The 20290-nt window shown below is 50.3% G+C and overlaps 1 protein-coding gene across 2 annotated transcripts in view; it reads left to right on the top strand.

Annotated features, from left to right (window-relative positions):
* The window catches only part of TIAM2 (TIAM Rac1 associated GEF 2), a 151253-nt gene that overhangs the window by 99327 nt on the left and 31636 nt on the right, over positions 1-20290 (top strand). For both annotated transcript variants that reach the window (XM_045572775.1, XM_045572776.1), the window contains 5 exons: positions 4167-4328; positions 6121-6225; positions 6391-6469; positions 8339-8431; positions 9770-10033. In XM_045572775.1, the coding sequence (XP_045428731.1) occupies positions 4167-4328; positions 6121-6225; positions 6391-6469; positions 8339-8431; positions 9770-10033 (703 nt within the window). The remainder of the gene's footprint in view (positions 1-4166; positions 4329-6120; positions 6226-6390; positions 6470-8338; positions 8432-9769; positions 10034-20290) is intronic.

Below are 20290 nucleotides of genomic sequence, written 5' to 3'. Positions count from 1 at the left end.
CCTGTGTTGCTCAGTTGGTTGAGCATCAACCAGGAACCAAGAGGTCACCGGTTTGATTCCTGGTCAGGGCACATGCTGAGGTTGCTGGCTTGATCCCTGGTAGGGGGCATGCAGGAGGCAGCCAGTCAATGAAGTTTCTCTCTCATTTGTGTTTTTCTCTATTCCTCGCCCTTCCTCTTTCTCTAAAATAAGTAAAAACATATATATATGGGATTTGACCCAGATTGTCTGTTATATTTCCAATCTCCATCTGCCTTCTGCAGGAGCTGGGAACCTGGAATGGGCTAATTGGAAGATAATTTTGAGGGGGAGGGGGAGAGGGAGGGGAGGAGGAGGCAGGCTGGGTTTGGAAGTGAGTAGCCAATCACATGCTGGGAGGTGAGTGGTAAGGATTAAACTGGGAGGAGGGCTTTCCAGATGGCTCCTTTGGAGACGCTGCTTTCCAAGATCTGTTCCTTTTCAGGAATGCGGGAGGCTGCTTTCCCCCGCTTGCTGAAAATAAAGCATGTGTGTTTCCAGCCTGGGCCGCACTGTCCCTGGAGGAAATCAATCCAGTTTTCTGTCCAAACGGGCAAAACTTGTAACACCTAGGAGAGCTGTAAGCACCAAACAGCCTTTCCTTTTTCTAGTCCACATGAATGGTGCTTCCTTTGCGTAAGCACGTTTTACCTCTGTAATTGCATACACTCTGGGGTGTGTGTGTGTGTGTTTCACACAGAAAAAATCTTATGTAAGTATTCATGGCGGCATCTCTTGAGAGGCCTGGGCCCCTCTTGGCCTTGTTGGGCGCCTTCTCTCCTGTGCTCCACTCCACCTTAGGCCCAAGGTAGGCTCAGGGGGTGACTCCTCAGAGCTGCTGTGGGCAGAGCCCTGATGAATGGAGTATAAAATGCGTATTTCTTCCGTCCTCCCTTCCATCTCTGCACCTCCCTGCACCCTGTCCTCTTGTTCAGGACTTCTTCCCTGGCAAGGATCTGTTAATTTGTCCTCTTGAGTTTTGAGGGAACGTGAAAAAGTTGACACTGCACAAGCACATTTAAATAAGATATGGGAAGCCTATGTATGACCCACGTTCCGGGTGTTTGCAAGTCAGCACCCAGGTGCTGGGTGTGTCCTGGGTGCTGGTCGCACTGTGTTAGGGCGGGAGGAGGCTGGAGGCTCTGCTGTTGTGTCAGTCACCCCAGCACCCGGGGGTGCCCAGGCCGCTGTGGCCAGAGGCTCAGAACTGCGTGGACTTGGGGGAGGGAGGCGAGCAGGCGAGGCTTCACCAGATGGGTCGTGTTTGAAACGAGGGCAGAGGCTGTGAATGGCGTCAGCACTGCCGCTGTGGCACAGGGTCCTGAGCAGGAATCCGGAGGCAAACACAGCACTGACTCCCGGGCGGGGAATGAATGGCGGGCGGGCGTTCTGCATCGCAAAGAGGAACGGGGGCAGGAGGTGGCAGTCTTTCCGTGGGGAGGTGACTGCCCGGCTGATATTTCCGTGGAGTGTCAGGGTGGTGAGCACACACTGGGCCAGGTTCTCGGGTTCAGATCCCCACGATACCACCGTCCTCGCTCCTGTGTGAGCTCAGGCAAGGTTCGAGGGCTTTCCCAGCCTCGTGTTCCTCACCTGCTCAAATAGAGGGCTGTGGGTCCTCAGTGGCCCACAGCAGGCCAAAGCGGATGGCATCAGCCCTGTGTGCCGGCCTCGGGGGGGGGGGGGGGGGGGGCAGGAGGGCTAGTTGTGGATTGGCATTTCTCATGTCCTTCTCCCACCCGTCTGTCCTCAGCCACATGTCTCCTGTTTGTTCCCAAAGTGCCAGATCAAACTGCTTTGCCGCAGGAATCGGGACTCTGATGTCCTGAGTGTGGTTTCTTACTCCACAGTGCCCCCTGCTGGGGGCTAGGTGGATTCTGAGTCAGCCTGGTCTGCGAGGCTGGGACGGCAGTAAGTCCCTGCTTTGGCTGCCTCACCTGCTGAGGTCACAGCTCTCTGCCCAGGTGATAGCACCTGGGAGGCTCTCCCAGAGGAGAGGAGGGGGAGGACGGAGAGGACGGAGAGCACGCGGTCCTGTGAGGTGCGGACCCTCAGGAGAGCGTGGTGTCCGTGCTGCTTCGCCGTCCTTGGCTCTAGGCACCTGCTCCTCTGCCCCTTTTTCCTGCCGTTTTGGCACGTGGGGTTCATATTCGCCCTGGGCTTTTGTCACGTGTCCAGGAAAATATACAGAAAGTGGCAGGTCCATGGCGGGTCCAGAAATGCCTCTCAGAGACGATCAGCCCTTTTAAAGACAGCAGCACAGAAGGAGAGGTCTTCCCTTGCTTGGCTGAGCCTGTTTATGTTTTTTAAAGAATTTCTTTTAAAAATTTATTTAACATATCTGTTTGTTTTCAACTCCTTCATAGGAGGATCTTTTATTTATTTGTTTTTTTTTTTAATGCTTGGAATTCTAAGTAAAATTATCCATCAATAAGACCTTGTATGTGTGCCCTGGCTGGTTTGGCTCAGTGGATAGAGCGTCGTCCTGTGGACTGAAAGGTCCCAGGTTCCATTCTGGTCAAGGACATGTACCTTGGTTGTGGGCACATCCCCAGTAGGGAGTGTGCAGGAGGCAGCTGATTGGTGTTGCTCATTGACATTTCTAACTCTCTATCCTTCTCCCTTCCTCTCTGTAAGAAAATCAATAAAATGTGTATATTTTAAAAAAGAACTTGAACGTGTGACGAGGGGGATAGAATTCTGGGTCGTATTGAATCCGTGTGTAAGGTTCCTGCTATGGAAGGTGTTTTCACATATATCCTCGCCTTTGCTCACAAACTCGTATTGTGAGTTAATGACCTGGTGCGGTTATGTGATAACACCTGCTCCCGTGGAGGGGACACAGGTCAGCGAGGGCAGGGTCCCGTCCTGGGTCACCGCCTGCTGGTTGAACGTTTGTGGCTCGAATATCAGGTCTCTCCATCCCTCAGGTCTCTGCTTTGCCACCAGACCCACGTAGGAACCTGGTTGGAGGCAAGCGTTTCTGATCAACTTGCTAAATGTTCTCTGGTTTTCTTTATAAAACGTTGGATGTGCAGGTTAACGTGAGGTCATTGAGGGACCGCGGGGACGAAGGTTAGGAAACTCAGCCTGTTCGGAAAAGGCTGATGTGTGGGGATGATTTCCAAAAGGATGTGAGGCAGCTGAAGGACAGGAGCCTTTCCCCAGGATGCGGGGCTGGTTTTTAGGAGCGAGTAGAAACAAGGGAGAAGGAAAGCGTGCTTGGCTTACAGAGAGGCAGGCGGGCATCTGGGCCATGCATGAGAGTGTCGCAGAATTCACGAGGATCATGGCTTAGAGGCAGTTAGGAGGCAGAGTGCGTCGTGGCCAGAACACGGAGTCAGTTGACTTCCTCTCGGCTTCCCTGGCATCAGTTTCCTGTGGGTAAAACGAAGAAGGAAAAACTGGGGTTGTCTGCCAGCCCCAGAGGATCAAGAGAAGCCAGAGGTGAAAGGAGTGTGAAAGGGTTAAGATAAAACTAGAGGCCCGGTGCATGAAATTCATGCACTGCGGGGGGGGGGGGGGGGGTGTCCCTTAGCCCAACCTGCACCCTCTCCAATCTGGGATCCCTTAGGGGATGTCCGACTGCCCATTTAGGCCCGATCTAAACCGGCAGTAGGACATCCCTTTCACAATCTGGGACTGCTGGCTTCCAACCACTCTCTTACCTGCCAGCCTGATCACCCCCTAACCACTCCCCTGCCAGCCTGATGGACACTTAACTGCTCCTTGCTGGCTCAAATGCCCCCAACTGCCCTCCCTTACAGGCCTGGTCCCCCCCAACTGCCCTCCCCTGCAGGCCTGGTTGCTCCTAACTGCCCTCTCCTGTCAGCCTGGTCGCCCCTAACTGCCCTCCTCTGCCGTCCCAGTCACCCCTAACTGTTCTTCCCTGAAGGCCTGGTTGCCCCCAACTGCCCTGCCCTGCTGGCCTGATCGCCCACAACTACCTTTCCCTGCCGGCCATCTTGTGGTGGCCATCTTTGACCACATAGGGGCGGCCGTCTGTGAGAAGGCGTGAGGGTCAACTTGCATATTACCTCTTTATTATATAGGATAGTCCCGTAAATGAAGGGGATATGATTGCAGTAGTTTCCCTCATTTTAAAAAAATCAAGTCAGCCTGCATTTCCTTTTGGAATGGGAAAACAGGTGGACGAGTTTCTGCACATGTGCGGCTCAGCGGTGGACGGTGCTCCCCGAGACCCCTCGTGGGAAGCCCAGACCTACATTCACTTCCAGGACAGCCAGGGCGTTACCATGGTGATCAAGCCGGACCACAGAGTGGAGGACATCCTGACCTTGGCGTGCAAGGTAACGGGTTTTGCTGCAGAGATGTGATTCTGAGGAAAAAGAATCATTAATGTCGCATTCCTGTGGCTCCTGCATCTGTGGTCCTCAGACCTCCCTTTCTACACCAGGGAAACGGAAACGTCTCACTGGGCGTGTTTGTTAGCGTTCTCCGTTTTCCTTTCAGAAGTCAGGCTGGCTAGGGCAGGGCCCCTTGTCTTCCTGAAGAGCCTGCGTATTTACTGAGATTCTCTAAACCCCTTTCTGGGTTGAGTACGTCTGAAGGCTGTTGTCATTTAAGTTACTCGGAGATGGTGCGCTAAGCTTTGGAGTAGTTTGATTTGATCCTCAGTTGTTTTGCCAAGTTCCCACTGGATTAAGCACGTAACTTGATACCATTCACAGTGGTTTCATGCAGACCGTTATGAGATGCTTTATTCATTATTCAAATTGGGCTTTATTTCTGAAAAGGTAGCTTAAGGTTTTTTTATTTTTGTCACTAAGACAAAAATAGACCCGGCACCATCAGATTAGAGGTTTTTAGACCACCAGATGGCAGAGGAGAGCTAAAATATTTTTTAAGTTTTTAGAGAAAGTACAACCAACCATAGGAAAAGGTAAAAAAAGGCATGCAGAGCTTGGTTACTCTTTATCAGGCACACTTAATAGATGCACATGTGTCAAACACAAGGCCCGCGGGCCAAATCCGTCCCGCCAGGCCTTGCAATGTGGCCCGCACCGCACTGTCATCACTGTACTCCACTGCGTTTCCATCACAATGACAGTTTATGACTGTTCAGTAAACCATTCGGCCCGCGATTTAGGCTGGATTTTAGATTTTGGCCCCTTCTCTGATTGAGTTGGACACCCCTAGATTAGAGGATCCTTAATTTTAGTCCTCCCTCGTCACTTTGATTTAAGCCTTAGTATACCAGACATTTACATGTGTTACTTACGAATTTCCTTCTCCTCCATTATGTAAGGTTCTTTAGTCAGTCAACAACATTGTTTTATAGCAATGATGCCACATGTATGTGGGTACATATTTTCCTTTTGAAAAACTTTTAGAGTAGGAAATTCCTAATTCTGAAGTCTAGAATATGAGATTTCCACATTGCACCAATTTCTCTGCTTTAGTAGTGGGAAAAACTTAAAGGTAGGTACCACCAATACGTAAAGGGAGAGCGTGTGCTGAAATAGGACGATGCAGGGCTGGGCAGAAGTAAGTTTATAGTTGTAGTACAAATATATGACATAAAAATTAGCAAATAATAAATAAGAACAAGCCCTATGTTTCACGCATTCACAACTGTAGCTCTACTTTTGCCCAGCCCTGTATATTCTATTGTCAGATATCTGGGACTAGAACCTCTTAAAAATATATCTCTTGTTTTTAGTGGTAAACAGTATCATTTAGAGAAAACTTTGAAAATAATTGTTCTTGCCATTTAAAAATTCAAGCCCTTATATATGGTTTAAACTCAGCAACTTCCATATGGTATTTGATTTTTTAATTTTTTTTAGAAATTTCCACTTTGAGTTTTCATGAGCAGTGAGGAATTTATAATTTTTTTTGTTTAAAGTATTACCGATAGTAGTACATATATCTCCTTTTTTCCCCATTGACCTTCCCCCAGCCTCCCCTACCCCCTGTCGCATGCCTTCATTCCTCCTCCCCCAGTGTCTTGTGTCCATTGGCCGTGCTTATGTGCATGCATACACGCCCTTTGGTTGGAGTGTTGGGGAGGGGGAAAGAGAGCAGTGATGAATTTAGAAAGGATATTTACAACCTGAAAAATTGTCCCTTTCCTTACAGATGAGGCAGGTGGAACCCAGCCACTATGGCCTGCAGCTCCGGAAACTGGTGGATGAAAACATCGAATACTGCATCCCTGCGCCCTATGAGTTCCTGCAGGAACAGGTGAGCGGGGGTCAGTCAGAGGATCGGAGCCACATCCACGGCCTCTTAATTTAAAAATAAGGAATTTTTGTGTTTGGGGGTTCTGTTTAAATTTGGGGTCTAGTTTGGAAACCATCACAATCCATTTCCGAGATTCCGTGACTTTGTGGTTTTCGCCTTCCGTAGGTTTATGACGAAATCGAAGTCTTCCCGCTGAACGTGTATGACGTGCAGCTCACGAAGACCGGGGGTGCGTCTGACTTCGGTGAGCGGAGCAGCGCCCTGGCTGTTCCTTCCGGGTTTGCCATGGTCTGCGATGGCCTGACTTTTCCCCTTAAATTTTAATTTTCAGAAATTGCGATAGTAGTTTCTGGACTCGCTTTACCTCCTTCATTTTTATTGATATTAGCAGGCTAAAAAGATATGCATTGATACTAGGGAAAGAGGCCAGAATAATGAAAAGGACTTTGATAGGAAATGATGGCGATAGCACTTTAATGAATTGGCGTGCCAGGTGCTGTCTAGGCTGAGTCGCTCAGGATTCATGGAGCAGCGTCTTTGCTCGCAGCTCACTGTCAGCCGCCCGGCGTGCATCCCTCCTGCCCCCGCCGCCTGCCTCCCCGGTGGTGTGAATCAGACCTGTCCTTCCAGAACTCACTGAAGGTCTGACTTTCTTGAAGAAGCCTATTTGATTGCTTTAGCCTCCGTTTAGCAACTCAGGGTCAGGGCTGCCCAAATCACGTTGAAATGTTGAATTCTCGCATTTCTGTTTACCTGTGTGTAAGCTGGTTTTGCGCTCTCTGGAGTATGCTCATATATCAAGTTCACTTCTGTCTTTCGTTCTGTCTTTTATCATACGAACTCAATACTCTTACTTTGTTAAATTATTATTAATATAACTATCTTTCTTAAAATGACTCAAGCTGATCAAATTCTCCTCATGGTTTTTTTTTTTTTTTATGTTAAAATTTCCTTTTTATGATTTGGTATTTGTTTCTTGTTTCTTGTAACCTGTTGGACCCAAATGTTATGTTGGCGTTTCCGTGGACGCCCTTGTAACGTCTCGTCCATGCTGGTGTTGGCCTTCCCTCTACTTCCCCCGTGACCCTTGGGGACTCTCCTTTGGGCTTGAATGACTGAAGGACTGAGTGAGGGGCCAACGGAACATGCCGTCCTGCCTTCCTCAGAGGCTCCCGGTGGTCTGGGACCAGGGCATGCCGACAAGTGGAGTCAGAGGCGGGCAGTGTCCAAGACCCAGGCTGGTTACCAGTGTAGTGACGTGTAGGGCAAGCACTCCATCCATCCCAGTGTTCTTCTACTTCCTTAAAGTGCCTCGCCTCACACACTAGTATATACAGTTATTTCTTAACAAGTATTGATTTCATTGGACTGAACTTGGCTGATTTCAATAGGAGTAGTTGTTCTTGACATTAAAAGTGAAAATTGTGGTGAAATACCCATAACGTTTGCCACCTTAGTCACTTTGTGGAATGGTGAGCAAGGACAGTTCGGTGTGCACGCACGTGGATGGGCCGCCATCACCACGGTCATCTGCAGGACTGCTTTCATCTTACAGAACCGGAACTCAGTACCTGTTAGAGACTAACTTCCCTTCTTCCTCCCCCAGCCCCCGGCAACCCCCATTCTGCCCTCTGCCTCTACACGTTTGTTCACTCTGGTACCTCCGGCAGTTATTCGTTCCTCTGAGCCCGGTATTTTCACAGAGCATAAGGTCCTCCGGGTGTGTCCCTGCCATGGAATGTATCAGAATGCCCTTCCTTTTGAAAGCGTGAGCCATGTTCCATTGTAGACATACCGCAGTGTATCCATTCCCCTGGGGGTGGACCGTGCGGTTGCTTTGGCCTTCGCCGTGGAGTCAGTCAGGCTTCTGTGAGCATGCGTGCGTGGCCCCTGGCTCCAGTGAGCTTGTTTTTGTGTTTATTAAACCTTTCGATCGGACGTGCTCCTCTTTCTCTGATCCTGCCAGCTCTGTGTGCTTTCAGAGTGGTTGTGCCATGGGCTCTCTCTGCATTCGGTGCTCATGAGAACAGACGTTCGGGCCAGCACTGCTGGGCTGGGAACCGCATGAGGGAGCTGCGCTGAGGCCTGCGTTTCCGTTTACTTTTGCTCGCAGGGTTCGCGGTGACCGCACAGGTGGACGAGCACCAGCATCTCAGCCGGATCTTCATCAGCGATGTCCTCCCCGATGGCCTGGCGTACGGAGAAGGTCCGTGCGGCGCCTTCCAGCTCCCCCGAGGCTGCGCAGTGTGGTCTCCACAGTGCCATTGCCTTCTTACACTGGTGTCAGAAAATGGGCTTTCCTAGAATTTTATTTATTTATTTATTTATTTATTTATTTATTAAAAATATATTTTATTGATTTTGTACAGAGAGATAGAAAGCTAGAAACATCAATTAGAGAGAGTCATCGATCAGCTGCCTCTTGCACACCCCCCACTGGGGATTTGCCTGCAACCAAGGTACATGCCCTTGACCGGAATCGAACCCGGGTCCCTTCAGTCCCCAAGCCGACGCTCTATCCATTGAGCCAAATCGGTCTCCGCTTTCCTAGAATTTTAAAGAAAGTGAACGTAATATTTTTTTCTTTCTTTCTTTATTTATATATATATTTTATTGATTTTTCACAGAGAGAAAGGGAGAGGGATGGAGAGCTAGAAACATCGTTGATCAGCTGCCTCCTGCACACCCCCCACTGGGGATGTGCCCGCAACCAAGATACATGCCCTTGACCAGAATGGAACCTGGGACCTTTCAGTCCGCAGGCCGACGCTCTGTCCACTGAGCCACACCGGTTTCGGCTGAACGTAATAGTTTAATTGGAAATACATAGGCGTATGTGTGTGTTCGCTTTGGCAGGGCTTATTAAAGAACATTTCCTTTTCAAAATGTAATAGAATCATCCGTTAAACCATGTGTACATTTATACACATACATGCATATCATACAGATGGACAGAGGAAGATGTGAGAGCCGGCCAGGCAGACAGACACAGATAAAACACGTGTGAGCCGGGACTGGTTTGGCTCAATGGATAGAGCGTTGGCTTGGGGACTGAAGGGTCCCGGGTTTGATTCCGGTCGAGGGCATGTACCTTGGTTGCGGGCACATCCCCAGTGGGGGGTGTGCAAGAGGCAGCTGATCGATGACTCTCTCTCTCATCGATGTTTCTAACTCTCTCTCTCTCTCCCTTCCTCTCTTTACAAAATCAATAAAATATATTAAAAAAAAAAAAAAAAGCTTAAAAAAAAAAAAAATACGTGTGATTCCCCCGGGGTCGCTTCACAGCCGATAAGTAAGGAGAGCAGCTCATTCGGACGGCTCTCATTCGGACGGCTCTCGGATCGTTTCCCTTTCGAACAACTCCGTCTGGTCCCGGCCGTGAGAGCGCGGGGATTTGCTGTTGTCAGTGGCGCTTTCTTTGGAGACTGCACCTGCACAGCCCTTGGGAGCACACCGTCTGCGTCTGTAGCCTCCTTGCGTCTCGAAATCTTTCCTCCGAGTCATCGCTCTCTCTCTTCTCTTCCTCTGTTTCCCCTCCTCCTAGGACTGAGGAAAGGCAACGAGATCATGACCTTGAATGGGGAAGCGGTGTCTGACCTTGACCTGAAGCAGATGGAGACCCTGTTCTCGGAGAAGAGCGTGGGGCTCACGCTGATCGGCCGGCCGCCGGGCACCAAGGGGACCCTGTGCCCCTCCTGGTCGGACAGTGACCTCTTCTCCAGGGACCAGCAGGGCCCGCTGCCCCCTCCCAACCAGTCCCAGCTGCTGGAGGAGTTCCTGGACAACTTCAGAAAGGACACGGCGAGCGGTGAGCGCCACCTCCCTCCCCCTCCACCGCGGGTGCCCACAGCTGAACCGTGGGCTGTTCTTTTCCTGCAAACTTCGACTATGTCAGCTGTTCAAAGTGTGTTCTCGTGTATTAGGAGAAGGACACGAATGGCAACCAAGAAGACATGGTCAAAATCCCATGCACGTCAGGAATCCTAACCCTTGCCGTGAAAGCAGAACATAATTTTGCACCAAGTAGCGTTCTTTAAAACGGCAGCATCTTTACCAGGTCACGCGGGCTGCTTAGTATTGTCATTGCTCTGTGAGAGAGGTAGACATGAAAATGCCAAGGTTGTTTTTTCTATTCAGCTGAGTCAGAGGCAAAAGCGTTTCGCGGTGATCTGTTGGGTTCTCAGAAGAGTCGCTGCAGTTCAGTCCTTTCCCCCTGCTGCTGAGTGCCTCTGTCTCAGCAGACTGCGCACCAGGAATGGAGGGCTCGCATGAAAATGGTAGTTGAGGCCTAAAAGCAATACATCGTTCCTCAGTGTGTTTTTCTAAAGGTGAAACTTCCGTACGAGGCAGGCAGGCAGTCATGGGGAGGGTTGAGCTTCTGAGCTTGTCCTCCTGTGGATCTCACACATTGCAGTCCGAGATGTAGGGGCCGAGGCTGACCCTGACCGAGGTGCCTGCTGTGCTCCCCGGGGGGACACCGGCCAAGCCCCGCAGGGACCGAGTGCAGTAGCGTCTATCCGGAAGGCACAGGGTGTAATTTTTAAAAATATATATTTTATTGATTTTTTTACAGAGAGGAAGGGAGAGGGATAGAAAGTTAGAAACGTCGAGGAGAGAGAATCATCAGCCAGCTGCCTTCTGCACACCTCCCACTGGGGATGTGCCCGCAACCAAGGTACATACCCTCGACCGGAATCGAACCCGGGACCTTTCAGTCCGCTGGCCGACGCTCTATCCACTGAGACAAACCGGTTTCGGCTAGGATGTGATGTTTGTACCTGATTACAACCATAGAGGATTTCCAGTGGAAGTTGCGGCATGGTGACCAAAAATGAATGAAAAACACAAACGAGAAGGTGGGCTAGCATAATGATAAAGCAAGTTCATTAGGCCGTTTCTGGAATAAAAAAACCAGACTGTGCGATTTGGGACTCAGTAAGGTATCCGGTGCTGTCTGCTCCTCTCTCTCAAGGCTTCATTCACCCCAGTTTCACATGCCACGAAATGGACTGCTGGCGGATAAAAGGAGAGTCATGAAACAGAAAGGATGGCGGACTAATGAATGGCTGGGCTCCGAGACGGCCATCCTTCAGCTTCCCCAGCTGTGTGCTCGGCCCCCTCATGCCCTGTAGCACCCAGCGTGTCCCCTCTCTGATTCATTATCCTCCAGGGACGCATCCCAGGCCTGCTGTTTCTGTGTGTTTTGTCATCGTACAGAGTCACTGCCATCGCAGCACTTTGGTATTTGCAGGATTGAGTTTCTATGGAGACCAGCAAACACAGTAAATTTACCCTTTTTTAAATAGTAAGGATCCAGTAAGTCAATTAAACTTGTCTCTCTCCCCTTTCACACCTCCCCCCTACCCCCACGCACACACATCCCCAAGGAAGCAGACTAAGGCAGCGGCCCTGCATGCAGGTAGGATGACATGACTCCTCCTGGGAGCCATGCTGCTGTGCTCGGCCTCGATGACGTGCCTCAGGAGCGCGTGTGGGTCTACGGGTGCAGATGGCTTGGCTGCCCGAGGGTGGCGGTGCTGGTCCCCGCTGCTCTCTCTCCCGCATCCCCGGTCCCTCCTCCTCGGGCGGTGCTTCCCCTGCAGCGGGCAGAGCCGCTGACCGCTCCCGGGCTCCCCGCCAGCCCCAGTGCTCTGTGGGGTGAGTCATCCTCCCGGAGCTCGCCGCCCTCCTGCCCGGCGGAGCCCGGCCCTCCTGTTCCGTGGCGATGGGCTTGGCGGAAACCAGGCTGCCCCGGCGGCTGCTTCCCCAAACCCCGTGCTCTCGGGATGGCTTGTTGTCTTTGAGGCAGTTGCATCGCTCGTGAAGGAAGGGAAGTACCTGCGAGTGAGCGTCTCGGAGGGAAGTCTGTCCAGTTGGAGGGTTAGGGGAAAGGGAAGTGAGGGGTGGGTAGATGGGAACATGAAAGATAAACAGAAATAAGGGCAGTCTCTCATTGGTGCATAAAATCGCAATTAACGGAGAGGCCTGTGGACACCCAGAGGGCGTGTGGTGACAAGCGGGCAGGCAGACCTGGGTTCAGGTCCTGGCATGACCTTTCCAGGTTGTGCGACCTTGGAGGCAGCCCCCAAGCAGAGCAGTCTGAGCTCGGTGAATGCGCCCCCGCAGCTGTCCCCAGCTGGGCCGGCCCTCCAGCTGGCCCCTGGAATTGAGCCCCACGCGATGCTAACCAGAGTTCACTCGCACTGGTCTGACCGGAGCATGTTCGGAACACGTCTGTGCCGAGGCTGGGAGGATTACATGAGACAGTATGTGTGAAGTTTTCGGTAAAGCGCAGCTGTTGCACTGGTGTGTTGCTATTCTCCGAAGCAGGAGTTATTTGCCCCAAACTTCCAAGACTGTCCACCTGCATGTGCCACTTGACTTGTTAGCTCACATCTTGTTCACCAGGACACACTGTCCCATCGGCATCTTGAGGGCACGGAGGATCAAAAACCTTCCAGCAGTCACCAGCTTTGCTATGATGCTCCCATGATGCTCTGTGAAGAGGAGCTTTGCTGTGATGCTCCCATGATGCTCTGTGAAGCGGGGCTTTGCTGTGATGCTCCCATGATGCTCTGTGAAGAGGAGCTTTGCTATGATGCTCCCATGATGCTCTGTGAAGAGGGGCTTTGCTGTGATGCTCCCATGATGCTCTGTGAAGAGGAGCTTTGCTGTGATATTCCCATGATGCTCTGTGAAGAGGGGCTTTGCTTTGATGCTCCCATGATGCTCTGTGAAGAGGGGCTTTGCTGTGATGCTCCCATGATGCTCTGTGAAGAGGGGCTTTGCTGTGATGCTCCCATGATGCTCTGTGAAGAGCGAACAGACAGGAAATACACAGGGGATTGACGAGAGTTCAGTTTTAGGTTCCTTTGTTTCCTTCGACATGAAAGGCCCTTTGATTCTCGTGCTCAGGGTTTGAAGTTCTGTCTTCGTGAAGCACCGTAGAAAGAGGAAATGTCCGTGGGCTGTCTCTGCCTTGAGCGGAAATAACATCTGTAAAGACTTCTTATAGAGAGAGTTAATTTGCCACTGGAATTCCCCCAAGAGCCCCGTGTTATTTTTAAGCCAACAAAGCGGCCATTGAAGGGATCGGCCGCGCCAGCCCTGGCCTCCTCTTAATGATGTTTTTGTGATTTAGGTAGGAAAATCCCTTCTCTACTGCATGCCATCGTTTGAAAAATTCCAGCAGCGTTATGGAGTTCCATCGGGCACGTGGTTCCTGAACAGAGTCTTTATGTGGGCACTGAACCTGCTGGGGCATTAATGTGTTTTCCATCTATCAACAGCTATTAATCCTGCATTGTGACGGGCGGGGGCTTACTTAGCGGGAGACACACTAGAAAAGGCCCCTGTGTCCCTTCTGCCCTCAGACACCATCCGCCCAGCAGATGCTGACCAGGCGGGGAAGGTAATTGCAGCCCGGGGTTCTTTTTTTAACCCCTCACCCCACTCTGAATCACTCCCTTTCCAAATGGAGGTCTGAGGGGCGTGGAGTCTCCAGCCACCGGAAGCCACTTAGATGCAAATTTGCTCTTTGGAATGCGTCTCCCCCGCGAACGTATGTGTCCATTAGACACCTTTGCACAGGGGGAAGGATTACGGAGCCTGCGCTGATGTGGCCAACCCCCTGATTTCCTGTTTATGAGAGCAAGGGCGCTTTGCCGCCCATTCCAGGTGCAGGATGACTAATGGCCCCGCTCTCAGAGAACGTGCTGCCTGTGTGTGAAGCCGGTCTTACTGGGCCTGTCTGGCTGACACCCCAGAGGCCCAGATGTAAAAACATATGAGAGTTCCTAAAGATGGCTGGTGAACTTAAAAATCTTTTTGAAAATCTGGTTGGGAAATACTAGTTTTACCAGAACGCAGAGAACGGGGGCCTCAACATTGAGTTTTCTCTCTCATCCGTGGGCGTGAGCATGTGGCCTTCTGTTTGCAGGGGTGGGGGAATGACGGTCCTGGGACCCCGATTCTCTTATAAAACTTAGTGTTGTTGGGGCATTTGGTTTCCTTTTTCTCATTCTCATTCATTCATTTATTCACTTGATTAATTTAACCAAACACACAATTACATGCTGTTAAATGTTGCGGGCACATGAAGGTGAAGTAGACATCATTTTCTCCACGTTTATGGTGAATGTGAACAGTGAAACACTTGTCAATAATCATTCATGATTTGAAACAATACTTTGCAATACAAAGGAAACAAGGTCCCGCCTAGAGGTAGTACTCAATTTCCTGTAGATTTAGAGCAACAGGCGCCAGCAGAGAGCTGTGAGAATCAGAGAGAAATTTCTGGAAGAGACGAGTTCAGAGCCAGAGCATCTGTCCTGAACTGCAGAGCATCTGTGCCCTGCATTCAGCTCTACTGCTCCACTACATACAGCCTCACCGCTTTGGGACTTATCTGCGAACAGTGTGGTCCTCACAGTCACCCGTAGGTGTGGCAGGCCCTGGTGGCCAGTGGTAGGGGCAGCTGGTGGTGAGAGACACCCTGTAGCAAAGAAGACGTGGACCGTGGGAGCTGAGGGAGCAGCCGATAAGTCAAGTTTGCCAGCTCTTGGAGGGAAAACGAGTCCTATGTTATCTCTCCTCCATTTCACGCAAAAACATGTTTCAGGCAAGACTTGCCAGAATGTTGCTGAAGAACAGCCCTGGATGACATTTCTATTGGCTAGGTCACTTTTAATAGCCATTCGAGAATGTAGGACAAGCATGTCACACTTCCGGCCCGCCGGCCGCATGCCTCGTTTATTTGGGCCGTGCTAGCCTTGGAGCTGGACATGCTTGGTGTAGGACAACGAGGTCAAATGCAGTCGGCTGTGCGTGCAGAGTGAGCGGGTCCCTGCAAAGTGGCTGCTCTGTGGAGCTGTGACAGCTGTTGGAAAAAGCAAACTTCATAGCCTGTTACCTAAAAGGAAAAAAAAAAATGATAGGACTATTCCTGCAGATGCTACGAGTATTTTAATTGCCCTTTCGGATCGTTTTATCCTTTTTTAATATTACACCAGAACTCCACAAGTGCTCGGCCCTTCAAGGCTAGGTGCAACGTGGAATCCGAAACGTGGTTGGTGGACTTCTCTGAGTTCCGCTGAAACCCACTGGCCTGCCTTACACTTTGGACGGATCTTTCTCTCTCGTGTGACTGACTGCAGCCTGCAGTGGGCAGCGCTGACTTGGGCACCAGCAGGTCACGAGGTCGCACAGCAGAGTGGGTGGGCAGGTTGCAGCTGTGGGAGGGGTGGCCGTGGCTGCCGGCGAGAATGAGGCCGTGAAGGAGGTGAGGACGGGCCAGGCGGACGTCTGGAAGCAAAGCTTTCCCAGGAGAGGGCACAGGGACAGGTGCCCTGAGACGGAGACGCAAGTGGCAAGTTCAAGGCTCAGCCAATCGTCCAGGGGCCTGGAGAGGAGACCGGAGAGGAGCAGGGAGGGCTTTATAGGGGAACAGGCTGCCGTTTCCTCTGAGGACCAGGAGGGCCATCCGTGCTTGTGAGCAGAGCAGTGGTTGGAGCTAACCAGGGTTTTGAGCGTGTGGCCCTGGAGAACAGACGGCAGGAGGCCAGGGCGGGACCAGGCGCTCGCAGTGCGGATGCGGGCGGGAGGCGATGCTGGCTTTGCTCTGGGTCGGGGCAGCGCCTTCAGGACTTGCTCAGAGGTCGGTGTGGGTGTGAGGAGGCAGGAGGCGAGGGCGGCTCCCCGGTTTGGCTGTGCAGCTGCAGGATGGAGCTGCCTTCTCCAAGGGGAGCTGTCCGGGGGCAGCGCTGCGGGGGACAGGAACACCGTGTGACGTTCTCTGTATAATGAATATTCCACCTGCTTCCAAATGGTTTTTAAATGGCTTATCCCGAAAGCCGTCCACAAAATCCATCAAAATGAACAACGTAGAGGGAAAGAGAGGTATCGGAATGACAAATTGCCTATTGTAAAGATTTCCCCACGAAGTGTAAGGCGAAAGCATGTTTGTTTATAGGAGAAATCAATCATGTTTAAAACACAAGTACACAAGTACAGCAAATCAATTGCTCTCACCTCAGACCTTTCAGTTATGATTTGCTGCATCTGATACATTTATTTCTGATCCTTCGGGGCTCAGCACTGATTAGCCATTTATAAGTGGCCCATCCCCACAGAAAGCCTTTTTATCTGTTCTCCGTTTTTGCTTTTGGGCCATTAACGTCTTTCTCATGATATGGGAGGGAACGACAACGTTCAAACGATCCAATCTTGTTACTTGTTGGTAGCTCTGGGCAAACGCATTTGGAAAGAGACATTGGAAATTGCCAGCGACATGATTTTGTGTCTTCCTCAAGGAGTCCTGGCGGCTGCCCCTGGAGGGTGGGTGATGCTGGACCACGTGGCACTAACCCCCCCACTGGCCTAGTCACCCCACGCAGCCTGTTTGTCCGTTCAGTTGCGACAGTTGCTTAGGCTTTTATATATATATAGATGATTAAGGCAACAATTTACTGGCTGTGAAGGGAAAAAACAGCAATGGAGGGAGCTTTTCGTGTTGTGACAAATCTCCTGGCCTCTTTAAATAGGACTAGGCCTTGACTGCCCTGGAGAGAGTTAGTTAAGGCTTCGTAATAATAGCAGGCTGTGTCAAACCTAAAGATCACAGCGAGCCTTAGAACCACGAATTACCCCTACACCACCCTGATGGGCGGAGGTGTTGTCATCACTTGACTTTCACAGCTGGGTAAATGTAGGCACGTGAAGTTGCTCGTCACTTGGACAAGGTCGTGGTGATTGTAGACAGGGCGAGAACTGTGTCTTCTTGTGTTTCCCTCCGCGTAGGGGAACATGTCTGGATTTTAACCACTTTCTTTTTTTTTCCTTTTAAAAAGTTCTGTATTAACACACCTGGAGTAAAATCCAATGACAATGTTCTCTGCAGTGAAACAGACTCCGGCCTAAGTAGACGGTGAAGGCCCAGGCTTACCTGTGTTCCTATTGGGGACTGTGGTGCGAGCAGAAGCTGTGCCTCATGATCATCTGGGGTTTTCTCTATTCAGGGAAAGGTCAGGTGTTTAGTAATAGTTTCACCATCTTTGTCTGAATGCCTTTTCACATCATTCACACAGACGTTCGTTAACCATAAGGGAACGTGACCATATATTTTGTGTCGTTTGGTCCTTTGGAACGCACTGGTGGTGGAGTTTCACTGTAACTCTCATTTCTCTCCTTGTAAAATCTACATTAACATTCTTGTCTTTGAAAAAACACCCGAGGATAGCTCACATACCATTAAATTCACTAAAGTGTACAGCTCAATGGGTTTTAGTATATTCACAAAGTTGCGAAACCATCACCACTCTCTAATTCCAGAACATTTCATCGCCTCAAAAAGAAACTCGGTACTCACCAGCAGTCACCCCGTATCCTCCCAACCCCCCGTCTCTGACAACCGCTACTCTCCTGTCTGTTCCCGTGGATGCGCCTAACCTGGACATTTCATATGTGGATATGGAACCACACACTATAATCTTCTGCGTCTGGCTTCTTTCTTTCCTTTATACATATAATATATGCATGTTATTTCAGAGAGGAAGGGAGAGTGGAGGGAGAGAGAAACATCAATGATCGGATGCTCACTGGGGATCCAGTTTGCAGCCCAGGCCTGTGCCCTGACCCAGAATGGAACCAGGGACCTTCTGGTTCCTGGGTTAACACTCAGCCACTGAGCTATCCTGGCCGGGATGGCTTCTTTCCTTTAGCTTAAAGTTTTCTGGGTTCATCGGAGTGATAGCATGAGTTGGTACTGAATATTCTATTTGACCTTTCTAAGCCCCACCGGACAATGGCACTTCCTGAAAGCAGGTGTTACTCGGGTTTCTTTCTCCCCTACAGCATAGAAATCATGTGCACTTTTTTAAAGGTTTCTTCTCAGGGTCTTTGACTAGAACTCCAACTCCAAGTAGTTTGTAAGGGTTTTGAACTTAAACCTGACTCGATTAACGTTCTCTAAGCGTCCGAAATACAGCGGTGTCTGTCACATGCCCCTGCTTGTAATTAGGTGTGGTGTCTGGGCGGTCCTCCCAGCTGTGGCGGGAGCTCTGGTAGAATCGAAGCTTTGGCTGTAGATCCCTCTTACCACTGACCTTGTAGGTTTCCTCAGGGACCCTGATGGCACCTCCTTTCTGAGGGCTAAGCACGTGCCTCCGTCACAGGCATAGCCGGGCCAGACAAGGAGAAGTGGGCTCCACCATCTCCCTTCTGCCCGCTTCTGAGGAGGCCTCTTCCTCCCCGAGGTGGTAATGAACATGGGGGTGGCCTGCAGCATGTTCCCTCCCTGAAAGTACCTGCCTATTCCTGTGTCCCCGAGCACCTTGCAGACTCCGAGGGTATTTAGCACAAGATAATCAAATCAAATCGTGGCAGCCTGCTATCAAGAAACATTTACTATGGTACTTACTTCTCTCTGTTTAGCACCAGAGATATTGCCTTGTCAAAAACATCGCCGATTGGCTGTGACCTCAGGTTCAGTGGACATGGAAGATTTATGAAACGTACAGTTTCCTGGCATGGTATTTATGCTGTGATGGAATTAGTTCTCTGCAAGCTTTAACAACGACATTCAAGCTGCCCCCTTGAATTTCTCTGACACAAGAGAAAGATAACAGTAAAGACATGTCGATCTCAGTTATCTTCAGAAATGTAGGTTAACTTTTATGTCGGAAGCACTTACTCCGAGGGCAGTCTCTTTGTGAATGGTATAGCTTTGGAATTGACTAGCTTTCGAATGTAGTCCACTCCAAGCTATTTTTTTCCTCTCTTGCTGAATAGTCCATCTGTTTCTATTATATTCTTTAATTGGTGGTGTTTTCATTTTGTCTCACTGACTGGGTGAAGAGTAATACTTGCCTGGATGACAGAGCACAGCAAGTGTGATTAATGAAAGATCTCACACACCACTGCATTTTTTTTTTTTTAAAGCTTGAGAAAAATTTAGGGCAATCGAAGTTAATGAAAACTAATTATTGTTTTACAAAGTTTGCAGATTTTAATTTAAAAGTCGGGCCATTTTAAGCCCTTCTGTGCAAATGAACTCATTGCTCATTGTGCTCTTGGCACCATGATCAACTGCCTTGTGAGGATTTTATAACAGTGGGGGAAACGGAAAAAATCCTCATTTTGCACCCACAAAATGTCGAATCCTTACACTGGCACCTTTGACTTACCAAAATCATTACCTTTCCTTACAGCTGTTGAAATTATTTTTCATTCACTTTTCTTTTTGTGTTGCTGTTACTGCTTTTAGTGAAAGTTTGCATGAGGTAGATTATATTAAGACGAATTGTACTTCAGGACAGTGAAGGTATTTATTATCAAAGGGGGGGCTTTGGGTCCCACTGGAGATTAGTGTGCTGCTTGCGTGCATGCTCTGAAGCAGGAAAAGCATCGCTTAAAACCCATTTCCATCCTCACTGTCATCCTTTTACATCCTGTTAGAAGAAAAAGTCCACCAGCTGAAGCAGAGTGTCCCTGGCACCATGACCTCCATCACTGATTTCCCACAAAGTCTTACTGGCCCGCAGAGGGAAAACAAATGTTCTTTCGGCTTCTTGTGTGGGGCCTTCTTGAGATCTTTTAGCTCAGTTCCTCTTCCCGTTGCTGTCTGTGGGGCCCCAGGAGTCCTTCTGGGACTTTGGTAGGGGTTCCCAACTTCTTTTCCAGGGACCAGCTGCCTGTGCCCGCAGGTCAGCTCCCTCCTTCCCACCAAGCCGCCTGGTGTCTCCCAGCGGCCAGCGGGGTGGTGTCTGGGGCCCGGGAAGAGCTTGCTGCGTCTCCATAGCCACCTGGTGTGGAGGGGGAGGCAGCCAAAGAGACTGGGGTTGAAAGTCAAGTGACATCAGCAGGATGAGGTAAACATCGGCGCTGCCTCCGGAGCCAAGTGAGAGCCCAGGAGTAAGCAGCAGGCAGGAGGCCAGGAGGCACCCGTGCCTGAGCCCTCTCCCAGGCTCCATCCTGTGCCACCCTGTCCCAGATTTCCCCCTCCAGCTGGTGCTCCTGGGCTGTGCCATGGCAGTGGGTGTGAGTGCGCTCTGGGGCGGGCGAGGTTGGC

This window comes from Pipistrellus kuhlii, unplaced genomic scaffold, assembly GCF_014108245.1.
Source record: "Pipistrellus kuhlii isolate mPipKuh1 unplaced genomic scaffold, mPipKuh1.p scaffold_m20_p_5, whole genome shotgun sequence".
Lineage (NCBI taxonomy): Eukaryota > Metazoa > Chordata > Mammalia > Chiroptera > Vespertilionidae > Pipistrellus > Pipistrellus kuhlii.
This window is presented reverse-complemented; position numbering and strand designations above follow the sequence as displayed.